General features: G+C 43.4%; 1 protein-coding gene across 3 annotated transcripts in view; it reads right to left on the reverse strand.

The window, feature by feature from the left end:
* Positions 1 to 696: 696 nt before the first annotated feature.
* nr6a1a (nuclear receptor subfamily 6, group A, member 1a) overlaps positions 697 to 12,011 on the reverse strand; it is a 118,339-nt gene continuing 107,024 nt past the window's right edge. For all 3 annotated transcript variants that reach the window (XM_005733610.1, XM_005733609.1, XM_005733611.1), the window contains 6 exons: positions 11,842 to 12,002; positions 10,966 to 11,196; positions 9,458 to 9,712; positions 7,169 to 7,290; positions 6,936 to 7,088; positions 697 to 5,806 (listed from right to left, as the gene is read on the reverse strand). In XM_005733610.1, coding sequence (XP_005733667.1) covers positions 5,676 to 5,806; positions 6,936 to 7,088; positions 7,169 to 7,290; positions 9,458 to 9,712; positions 10,966 to 11,196; positions 11,842 to 12,002 — 1,053 coding nt within the window. In that variant the 3' untranslated portion in view covers positions 697 to 5,675. The remainder of the gene's footprint in view (positions 5,807 to 6,935; positions 7,089 to 7,168; positions 7,291 to 9,457; positions 9,713 to 10,965; positions 11,197 to 11,841; positions 12,003 to 12,011) is intronic.

The raw sequence follows: 12,011 nt of genomic DNA on the forward strand, positions 1-12,011 counted from the left end.
ATATAGTGCCAAATCACAACAAAAGTCACCTCATTTCAAAGATCTAATATTTTCTTCAGTAACACATGAAACTAGTGACTGAGACCATAAACTCATCTGGAATGATGACGCACCACTGACCTGGGTACTGCAGTTTTAGCAGTTGTTACTCAAACAGCAGCTGGATGGTGAATGTGGGATGAAAACTGCACCGAGTCTGTTTCTATATGTGCAGCGTTCAGGTGAGTCTCAGTGCGCACCCCCCTAAAGTTAGGCGGGTCAGTTATTATCCAGAACGCTTTTTTAAATTTCCAGCTGTTTAGAGCACCCGGATGGATAAGAAATATTTTAAAGCTGCATTTATGAAACAACGGCAGGCAAATTATTGTCATCAGCACATTATATTTGAAGAGTGTTTAAAAAATAAGTTTATTTGTTGCCATGACTTGCAGTAAATGAGCAGACCTGGCATGTTTCCTTTCCAGGCTGAAACACATTTTGTGTTTATCCTAATAATACTATCTCGCTGTGAACAACACACTGGAGTACACGAAGCAGAAGGTCAGGGACAAACGCATCCAAATTCCGGTCCCTCAGCTTTTAACGGCAGACCTTCTGCCTATCAGTGACTGAAAGGAACACTGTCTCATTAGTTTCTATCATCTTCCCCGTAGAAAAGCCAAGAGTTGGACAGCGAGAAACTGGAAGTTAGCCGAGTGCACTTGCATAATGTCACATTTATTTTGTTTCAAGTCCTAACACATTCTAAACATGCTTTTAACACATAATGGATCACATTCTTCACAGGTAGTTAAAGTAACAAGAGCAGACAAGAGATTTCTGAAGAGAAAAGACAGAAATGGCGTTTCAGTTTCTGATGACCGTGTATGAATCTGTTTGTTCCCTGAGATATGTTGCCGGTGTGCTCCTCCTGTGCCTGTAACAAAGCTCTGACAGCTGGACACCTGCTGTTCCGTCTATAGTGTTGTCAGTTACAGGGAATTAGGGGATGGAGCTCCATCCAGGACAAGCAATATGGGCCTAAATGTCTATTTGTGTGTGCGTCTGCATAAAAACACAATGCTCCAGGCCCACTAACATGTATGAAGTCAGTTTGAACAGGAATCCCTAATATGGTCATCTCTGGCTCTGGTTTAGAAGCCACACCCACTGGCTGTTCTCAGATGAAAACTAAAGGGAGTGGACGAGCGTTATATAGAAAGTGTGGTGAATACAAGCTGTTTCTGTAGGAACATGAGTCTTTTGAACATCTCACTTACAAATAAGTTGATGGCGTTAAAGGTTTAACAGCAGGACAGCGACTATAAAGGCGGAGCCTGTGTGTGTGTCCAGCCCCAGTGCTCACACCACAGCCGTCTGTCCATCTGTGGTCACAGTGTTACGGTTACACGAGTGAGCATCCTGCGATTGACAACTGATCACATGCAGCACCGGCTGCTGTGGGATAATACTGAGTGTGTTCTCTGCTTCACCAACGAACAACAAACACGCACGTGCATGCGCGCGCACACACACACACAGGATTATCATGGTATGGCGAATACAGCAAATTCAACAGATAATGAGGCATATTTGGATAAGGTCAACATGGAAAAATGCAACACTGGTTAACTTCAGCCAGAACATAACACATGAATGCTTAATCAGTGCACTGACATTGTCATTGACATTCGCTCATCTTTGGTATGTGATTTTTGATAACAGGGTAGCAGTGAAATATAAGATGATGCTAATTTAACATGAAACAGCACATTAAGGAAACAAAGGAGGAAGAGGGTCCCTAAAAGTACCTGAGGTAGAGAGGAATACAAGGCTACGAAGAAGAAAACAAGTGTTGGTGGTTCACATGTGAGGTCAACTCATAAAAAACATTGGTGTAATGAACATTAGTAACGGTGTGAAAAATACAGAGGTAGTTTAGAAATGGCACATCCCTTTGTCTGCACACAACCAATACAAACAGGAAGTGAAAAAAAGACACCAGCGTGTGTGTATCAAACTGTAACGTTGAACAAGTGCGAGTGCTGCCAGCAAAGGTGGGATTCACCGCTGATAAGCAGACAGTTTGGCATCACATTAAAGGAGAAAGCCCTCAGATCCTGCTGCGCTGTCAGATCTCAGTGTGATGTTCAGTGCATTCCTCCAGTCATTTTGCTGTTTTTCTGGCAGTGCTGCACAGACACGGGACAGCCTGACAGGGTCTCCGAGCAGCGTTTGAGGGGATCTGAACCGTTTCATCACAGTGAGACCTTCGGTACACAGAAGTGTCCTGAGATACTGTGATCTAAAGGGTCGGTTCACCAAAACGACACGATAATGTAATCTTGTCAGATAGTTTGGTTTAATGTTTTCAGTTAATACATGTGGAGGAATGCTGCCTCTACATGTATGTTTTTTAAAAACATAACACTATCAGTTGTTTGGGAGGGAGGCAGCTATCTCAAGCTAAAAGCCAAACCTTTCAGCGCCGCTAAAGGCAACATTAAATGGTTTTGTTCATCTCTGCAAAATCTGAACATCCAGCAGTTAGCCAGCGACGCGAGGAGGATCAGGGTTCGGTCGAGCTGTTTTTATACAACCTGAAACAAAACTGAAGAATTTAAACATCTTAGACTTTCTGAAAATGTGGACCCAAGTGGTTCACTGGTGATCGCGTGCATGGTAACCTGGTTACCACGGTTACGGTGAGGTTCACATCTATTCCACCCAAAGATTAACTTTGAAACCTAAGAGTTTATCAAACTGTGCTCGTCGGGCACGTGGCTCAAACGTAGCCCTGCCCCCGTGTGGTGTGCTGGTCACCTGATGGATGAACACGAGGCTTTTGTCTCCAGAGACGGCGCCACAGCACAACATTTGAGGTTTAAACTTATTCCAAGATTACGCAAACAGATCCAAAATGTCAGCAGCGTGCACGTAAAGCATTGCTGACAAAGCCTGAGTAACACTTTCTTTAATGAACACAGTGAACAAGTGAACGTCAACAACAACAATGAAGAAATCAGTTTAGAAAATGATAGGTGTTGTCTTCACTCCAAATCAAACCCAAAAAAGCTAAAAAGACATTCTTAATTATAAACTACAAAAGGTACATTAAAGCATTCAAAAAAATCAAAAGAGGCTAACTGAAGCATCACAAGGAACGCTGGATTGGGCTGTGGTTTCGTTAGGCTGCGCACGACGGGAGGGAAGCTGTGACATCGGAAAGATGCCGCCGCCTTTTGCTTCGTCCGTCATCAATGCCGAGAGCTTTAGAAAACCTGCCCTGCAAACTAATTCCACTTTCACTGAAGGGGAGTGTGGGTGGGGTGGGGACGGTGAGGGAAATAAAGTTGAAACAACAAAAAACAAAAACACCTTTCTACAGCAGGACCTACAATGTCCTGGAAGCTACATCTACTAATACTACAAGTACATCAGTGTGGTCACTGACGAACTCCTGAATGCAATACATAACACTCACTTTACCCTGTATATATCCAGGTCAGCAGGGACCTGAGAGAGGAACACATTGGGTGGGCAGTGGCCAAGAACAAGGGTTAAGGTCTCCAAACCTCACTGTCGTGTGCAAAAAAGGGAGTGGTTGCGGGGACTGCACTTTGTCTGCATTTCAAATGACGCAAATGGTGAAATGGCCAGAAAAGACACTTCAAGTGGTCAGAAATGATAATCTCACACTTTAAAAATAAAGACCATTTCTCTGTGGCTACACTTTTTAAAACGGCGTGCATATCTGTGGGTATGCAAGCCAGGGGTATATCCCCTAAAATTCTCCAAACCTGGCCTAAACTGATTGAGGTAAAGCCCTAGCCGATCACACCGAGTCCACTTACGGCTGGATTAAAGCGATTAGACGTTCAACTTTAAGCCAATTCTGCATAAATGATATTTTCACTTTCATCTCATTTAAAAACAGTCGGACCGTACCTGGATGTCCACGCGGCCTGATGCCCGTGGAAACCAAGTGTGGTCTGATTTACATTCTACATCTAAAAACGTTTGATTGCCCTTCAAAACTGGCCGATAGAACTTTGAAATTCAACAACTGTTTTGAAAAATCGAAATGAACTCTTAAGCAAAACGGATGGATCAATAAACACTGATTCTTTTAAATGGCTGGTTTCAGTGGGTTCCACTAAGATGGGCAACACCAAGCAGCCACAACATCAAAACCCCGGACAGGTGAAGTGACCAGTAATCGTTACCTTGTTACTATGCAAAGCTCTGCTGGGAGAGCTTGAGCGTGCTGGGGCCAACACATATAGGGTTAGGGTTACAATAACATCCAACCACCCAAATAAAAATCCTTCCCCAAGGCTAAAATGTGTTCAAATGAAAATTTATGGGCCCGTTTCCATTGTGAGTAAAGCAAAAACCCAACCCTAACCTTGGGTAATCAGTAATGTGGTGTTTGTTAAAAATGATGGCGTGCCCCAGTACCAGCGGTCTCCCTCAGGACTAGGGGAAAGCGTGGTTTGTTCACCTGCTCTGCAAAGTCCTCAAATTGAATCAAGCTCAAAATTCAACCTGCAGGAAGCGTTATCCGTGACGCGACCCACCGCCAGAGAGCACAGACGAGCTGACAGACCCAAATGTGCCAACACATCAGAAACCTCCCCGATATTTCAACGTTGTGGCTGATCGGTGTGTGTCACCCGTGAAGCTCGCACATTTTTAATCACATATACCCAGCTGTGTCGAGAGCAGGCGAAAATGCACCATCTTCTTTGGCAATGAAGAGCACAAAATGAGAGCCATCGTGTCTGCTCTGTGCATATGTGTGCACGCGACAAAACGCGCATGTTTGCAATGAAACGCTGAACTTTTCTGCCCTGCAGAGCGTCTTGCCTCTGAAACAGACCGATTCATTTCTTATCCTCGTCCTTCATGGATAAGAAAAGGGTTTTGTTGAGCTGTCAGCTCCCTACCCATCAGCGGGCGCTTGATATAATCTTTGCATAACACTTTGGTCAAGAGAGAAACATAATAAAAAGAAAAACAGCAAACCTAGCTATCCGCCCCTTCCCCTGCAATAAAGCCATACATCCCTAGTCTATGATTGTTAAAAAATACCCGTATGCTCCTATTCGATGATCCCACAGATCCAACAACAGCCACCTTAACTCATGGAATGTTAAATTGACAAGACCGCCTCCTAAAAGCAGGATGTCTGAGTACTTTTGCTAATTCATTTTGCATTTTCAGTGTAACAAAAAACTGTTTTTCAGACTGATTTATGCAGCTTCTTTGAACATTCATCTCTGATTGAGGTACCAAAGCATCCACAGGGTTTTGGTTTAGACTGGGCAACTCTTCATTTAACAGTAAGAAAAGGTACCTGAAAATAGCAACAACATCTTCCTGAGGTAGTCTCAAAACACTCGTCGCGCGTGCCAAGGCGCCCCATCTGTATAAAATAAACTCTTTTAAAGTCTAGCTCTAACAATGGCAACACTGACACATGGAGCAAAATGGATACACGCTTGTAAACTCCAAAGACCAATGCATCTACGAGCATTTGTTTTGTACAGAAGCATGTGCACAGTGTAAATCAGCATACATTCAGCTCTGTCGTGTAATAAATATATAAAGAAAAAAGTTACAAAAAACAAACTAGCTGCTTGTCACATTCACGAGAGGGGAGACCAGTCCTCGACTCGGGCGTCGGGGAGGGTTTAGTTTCCGGTGGAGGCGGTCACGCAGGGCGACGGGCCGGTCCTGTAGCTGGTCAGGCTGGATTTGCAGGAGTGCAAGACTGCTTTGAACAGCAGGGGGAGCTGCTCCAGAGGGACGTTCACCAGCTTTGCTGAGAAGAAACCCGAGACACACGGCACTTTAGTTCATGATTAGCTTAGCTTCTGTACAGCCGACATTTTCATTGGTCACAGTCGTGTCCAGGAGGCAACCTGCGAGACAAATGAAGCCAACCCAAGTGCCGAATGCTGCAGTTCCTCTGGCGGCCACTAGAGGCTGGCTCCAGCAGTGTGCCCAGCTCGTGTTAAACGGTCTAATTTGGGCAGGTTACGTGTACAAAATCTAACGACCTTTCTTTGACACAATTTTCACCATTTACTTTTTTAGAACTTATGAAGCTGATTTCGGTTCAGTTACGTCTAGTTAGTCAAAATTACTGGCAGTAGCATTTATTTCACCGTTTTTATTTAGATTACTTGTTTCGACCAATCATTCTTAAGTTTCAAAGAGTTGGTAAATAAAAGAAACGTATGCAAAGTGTCTCTATTTATCCAAAGGTTTGGCCATGATTTTATTTATTACCAGAAAAATGAACAGTTGATTGTGTTTGATTTAATTGATGAGCTAAAACCACAAAAGTAACTAGATTGTGATTCAAGCTTTAACCCATCAACATGATCAATACTTGCCATAATTTCAAAATGTTATGGACAGCTTTTTAAAATTAACATTGTTGTTAAAAAGAAAAAGCCAAATGTATCAAATGGAATACAAAAAATAAATCGTAAGCAACATGATATAGCAAAATAAAATTTGTGTATTATTAAGGGTTATTAAACATTTCAGCTCCAAAAATCTGAATTTTCTGGCTATTTTTTGATGGGTTGGGTCTTACAGGGTTAATGCACTTATTATAGTTTGTCTTAATGACAAAAGCCATGCTTTCTTTTATCCAATTAGCTCAAATAATTTAACCAAATAATTCATTAAACATAAAATTTTGCAACGGTTTTTGTATTTTCAGCGTTTTTCCCCAAAGACAAGGCACTGTAGAGGGCGGGGAACAACACAGGTCGTAAGGGCACAAACTGAAACTTTCATGGCTGAACATAAATCGCTGTGGCACAATACACTGGGTAGTATCACATTTTTGTAGCTCAAACAAACTAACGTATGAGTATCTGAGTGCATTTCTAAAGTCAGTCTTCAACAACAGCCTAAACAGTTCTTTGAGGCCTTACTTGAGATGCAGCGGATGTCCGGCAGGCACATCATGATCTCAGGGAAGCGTTTAGGCTGCAGTGGGTACTTGGACTCAATGTAGTCCTGACACACACACCAGTAGCGTTTATTCAGCTGCTCAAGCTGGGAGATGCTGGACAGTCCTCTGATATCTGTGGAGCAGAAACTATCACAGTCAAGGGGGGAAGGTCGCGATGGCAAAAAGTCAACACGCTGGAGACTTTGTTGTTACCTTGATTGAGGAAGTTGATGGTTTTCATACAGGCGTACTCCTCATTGCTGATCTTTAACTGGTGGAGTTTGCGAAACAGAATGATCAACCTCTCCATTACTTCCATCCCATCCTCGCTGAATCTGAGGAATCACACACAGACCCGTCAGTTAAGCTGAAAACTGCAGCTCTATGAAGCCAGACGGTGCCTTTAAGGCTCCAACTCAAACCATGATATAGACTTTTGTAGGTTCGCTGTCCTCACTACAATCCACATAAAGAAAGAAGACAAAAATCCCCCCAGCACCGCTATCTTAAGCTTCCATGCTTCAATGGACAAGGCAAAGAAAATGAGGGAGGAAATATGTCAGATCTATTAAAAGTGCTTAAAGCGTCCTGCTGATTCCACAGCTTTTTGAAGAGAAGATTCATAAGTTCACTCCACGTTTTAAACATCAATTTTCTGCCTTGCACTTCTAATCTCTTTCACAAACTTCAACAATGCCACTGTAAATCAAACGTCCACGTCTAAAACCACTAAACTGTGGGCAAATTGACTGAAGCAGCAGAGTTATATTAGGAGAATGTGTCAGAAGGTCAAATTATACATGTTTGATTTACACAGGAACACTCCCCCTCTTCCCCCACGCATCCTTTTCTACTTCAAGTGAAACAAGCGTCTATAGTACACATGCCAGACAGTGCTAGCCACAGCTCAGCTCTGAGGAGGCCTCCTGTTCACGGACCACTTCACTGGGCCTCACCCAGCAATAACACTTGGAGAAAAATATTAAGCCCTTTTAGAGATGATGAGCTCACAAAGTGAAACAGCTTGGCTGTGCAGAGGGAATGTTGAATTCCTGATTGCTGTTCTCATTTCTACTGAAATACTGAATTAGCACAGCTCCCAGAGACTAAAAAGAAACATTTAATATCTTATAGTGAAACAGCCCCACTGTGACTGCTGTGGGTGAGGCTGAATTACCAAAACAGAACGAATGAAGGCAGTTTCTTTCTGCTACGTATCAATATCAAGACTATAGAATAAGATCACTTGTTGTTGTTCTTGCTTGAGCTACTTAACTTTAGTGTCTGGAAAGGTTACTTTTAAAGTAGTCTCTGTTACAAAATTACAATATAGTAATTCAGAAGCTCTCTACTGCTAAAAGCTAGCATAGAAGTTAGCATAGAAGCTAGCCTTGGCTGTTTCTGCACTGTCGCCTAAACGGTTAGCCTCCTTAACAACTCCTTAACTGCTGGATAATATTTTGATTATTGATGACAGAAAACAATATGAAAACAATCTAAAGGTCATTGTCTGTGCCAGCTGCCTAGCTAACATAATATGTACAAAATATGCCAGCTCAATATTCAATAGTAATGGTAATAGTAATAACTGATTTATGTTGCTAACCCAGTAAAGTGTAACTGTAACATTCGCAGAAGGTTTTACAAAAAATTTTTTATTGTAGAGTTTTTACAGCTGCTGTTGTGATTTGGTGCTATATGAATAAATGATTTGAATTACAGTTACAAAGTTACAAACAGCTGTCTTGTTATAATACCAGCGCACAAATAGCAATGCAAGCCATCATTCGGAGCCCTATTGTCTTGCCTTTGACTTTGCTTAAAGATCTGCTTTAGAAGTTAGCTAGTTGCTAACTCTATCAGTTGTCTGCTAGTGGGTAAACGTATAGCTCTTTCCCTAAAAAGAGAAAACAGCCATGGCTGAAACGAGGTTTCTGAGAGCAGTAAGTGAAGGTTGACTGCAGGTTCTAGTTTGGTAAAAGGACGTCAATGCAGAAATGCCATAACGGCCACCAGATGGCGATAGCTGTAGCTGCAAAAAGACTTGACCTCTGTAAACACTTTCCTGATGAGTTTTTTTGGCCTTTATTGAATACAAAAATAATGTCTCTTTTGGAAATATAAGTAATTCTATGCTTCAACAAGGAGGGTTCAACTTGGTTCTGCTTGCTCATTGGCTAATGACATTGATTAGCCAATGAGCAAGCAGACCTGCCCGTCCTCGTGACAAGTAATTGTTGTCTGCTTGTTTTTTAAACCACGGTGATGATGGTAAAACAAACTAGAGCTCAGAAACCAGTGGACGACGTCGCAGTGTCCATCTATCATATCGTTTCTTCTGTGCACCTCTAAGAAACTCAGGGGAGGTATGTAATAGTTATAAACTAAATGGAGTAAATGTGGGTGTTTTTTGGCTCCTCAATAATTCAAGTTATTCTAAAGCTCATAAACAAAACACCCCAATTGTTCTCTCCTTTTGCTCTTTAAGCACTCGCCACTCACCCCTGAAGCTCGTCGTCAGATGGCGTGTACTTTGCTGTGATGTCGGCCAGCTCTCCAAAGATCTGGCCACTGTAGATAGTGAGGCAGGAGAGCAGGATGAGCTCCTGCCAGGTGGAGCTGAGCAGGCAGGTGTAGTCCTCTATGGAGAGCTCACAGAAGAAGGGCAGCTTCTTGATCCAGGAGATCTGGCGGAAGAGCAGCTCGTCTGCCAGACGGCACAGCAGAGCAAACAGCTCCACTTGTGTTACCTTGTACCTTGAGCAAACAACAACGAGACAAATGTGTGGTGGGCAGGAAAACTCTCATCATGTCAAAATGGGCCTGACGTGGCTCAAATCAGCATCCCACTCCACAACAAACAGCTTTCAGCAGCCTTCACGTCCCTCACCGTCTGACTTCCTGTCCCTCTAGATTCTCCTCATTTCACAGAGCAGATCTGCTTAGCCTTCAGCTAATTCTAACCTCTGTTACCAACAGAGAGCAGCTGACTTCAGGCCATTTCCTAAAGCATTTCCCTGAATTTATCTGAGGAATAAATGTAAAATAATGAGGAAAAAATAAACAATCACACAAAATGTATTTAAAAGAATCTTTTACGGTAAATAATGTAATGCTGGAAAAATCAAGATGTGATCAGAAAGTTCCTGCACTTTCAAAATCACAAACCTTTCTAATTTTGACAAAGAAATGTCAACAGAGCATTTCTAACTTTCATACTAGAATTAGTTTGGGATAAAACGCTGATCATGGTCGGTATTATTATCCCACTGAGCAACAGAGCTTTTCATTGAGCCACAGCACAAACGCTGCCGTGTTTTATCTTCCAGTTTACACGCAGTATAGAAACGTTGGCAGCAGTTTGAGCTGCCACATGAAAATGCATCAAGCCAAAACAAATCACTTTAGACTTGGAGGGGAGAAACTAATGAAGCAACGAGCTCACAGGAGAAGCTCCACGTTAGCAGAAGAGATGCCTTCAAGGCAAGAATGCTGAGGACAATCCTTTGTCCTTTGGTCAAATAACACTAAACCACAGTTGTTTGGTCACCGCGACACTGCTAGTGTTTGTACACAGGAAGAAAAGGCAACCCTAAGAACACTGATGGTGGGAATGAATGCTGTGGGGATGCTTCAGTGTATGTGGAAGTGGAAGAAATGATGAAGAAACCTCACACAGTCAGCATCAACGACCAAAAACATATGATGAACTTGATATTCAGAGAATATCCTCCTGTTGGAGCGCTTGTGAGAGCGCCAGGCTCTCAAAATATTAACATAGAGGTTCAAGAGCCTAATTCCTATTCCAACACACCTGCATCTCACTTACCGAGGTAAATGGCAACGTTCACGACATACAATTAGAAAAAGACTAACAAGTTTGGTTTACTGGGAAGGACTGTTTGATACAAAATGAGTATCTAATTGAGAATTTTGCTTTCTGAAACCAGCTGCACTCCTTTCATTTGGCCGCGCCTCTACACAACGCACGATGCAGAGTATGAACTCACTCTTCTTCTATAAGCATTGGAGTGGTCAGGGGGGCCAGCTCTTCAGCAGCCACCAGCTGCTGCACCAGAGGGTGGGGCTGTGGGTAGAGGTTGCGGGGCTGAGAGGCCAGCAGGCCAGACTGGGCGGCGTAGCTGAACAGGTGAGGCAAGAGCTGGTAATGCGTGGGCATGGAGGTGTTAATGTACTGGTCCCGCAGGGCTGCCGTGTAGCCGTTCATTTCAGCAGAGCGACTGGAAGCACACAAAGGTCAAAGGTTACAGTAATGCAGATTTTGTTAGTATTGCGGGGACAAAAACACGCTGGCTCACACGTCGGGGTTTGCATTTCTCAGGCAAACCCTCCTTTAACCTCACCCTGATGTGCTGAGCTTCATCCCCAATCAAACTCTTTGCATTTTTTCACAAACTTGCAGACTAAACTTTGCATTCTGGGCATGTGCACGAGCGCATGCGACGCAGGCTTTCTGTTTGCTGTTCATTTCTGGCAAGGTTTAATTCCATCGCATAAAAAAAGAAAAGCCATCCCCTGAATAGTTTTCAGGCTGCTGAGATAAAACCTGATGTTTACACAAACTGAGACTAAAATAAATGCCATCATGCAAGTACCTAGACAATATTTGTCCTTGATGAGTGCAGATAGACAATATGCTCGTCTCCAAGCAAGAACAGCAGATAGTGCGGTGAGCTCTTTGTGTTTGGTTGCGATCAGCGAGCCTGAGGAGCTGCATATTCAGGCATTCTTTGGCCGATGAATACTTTAACTAAAGTCTGGGTGAGATGGGAACGAGGTGTTAGACTGTCAGGGCCGGCTCATTATCTCAAAGATGGGGCGAGTGCCAGAGGCGCGTAGCTGAGCGGATGAGATCGACGACTCACTTGGACGACAGAGTGGAGGCAGGCGACGGCTGGTTGCCCTCCGAGGCGCCGTTGCTTGGCGAGCTGTGGTCGCTGTCGCCGTTGTTGCCCCAGGTGTGCTCCGGGGCGTCCTCCTTGAACTCCTGGCCCGACATGATCCGCTCGATCTCCTCCTCTGTTATCTAGAACAC

Source organism: Pundamilia nyererei, unplaced genomic scaffold (genome assembly GCF_000239375.1).
Source record: "Pundamilia nyererei isolate P.nyererei 1_Seehausen unplaced genomic scaffold, PunNye1.0 scaffold00053, whole genome shotgun sequence".
Lineage (NCBI taxonomy): Eukaryota > Metazoa > Chordata > Actinopteri > Cichliformes > Cichlidae > Pundamilia > Pundamilia nyererei.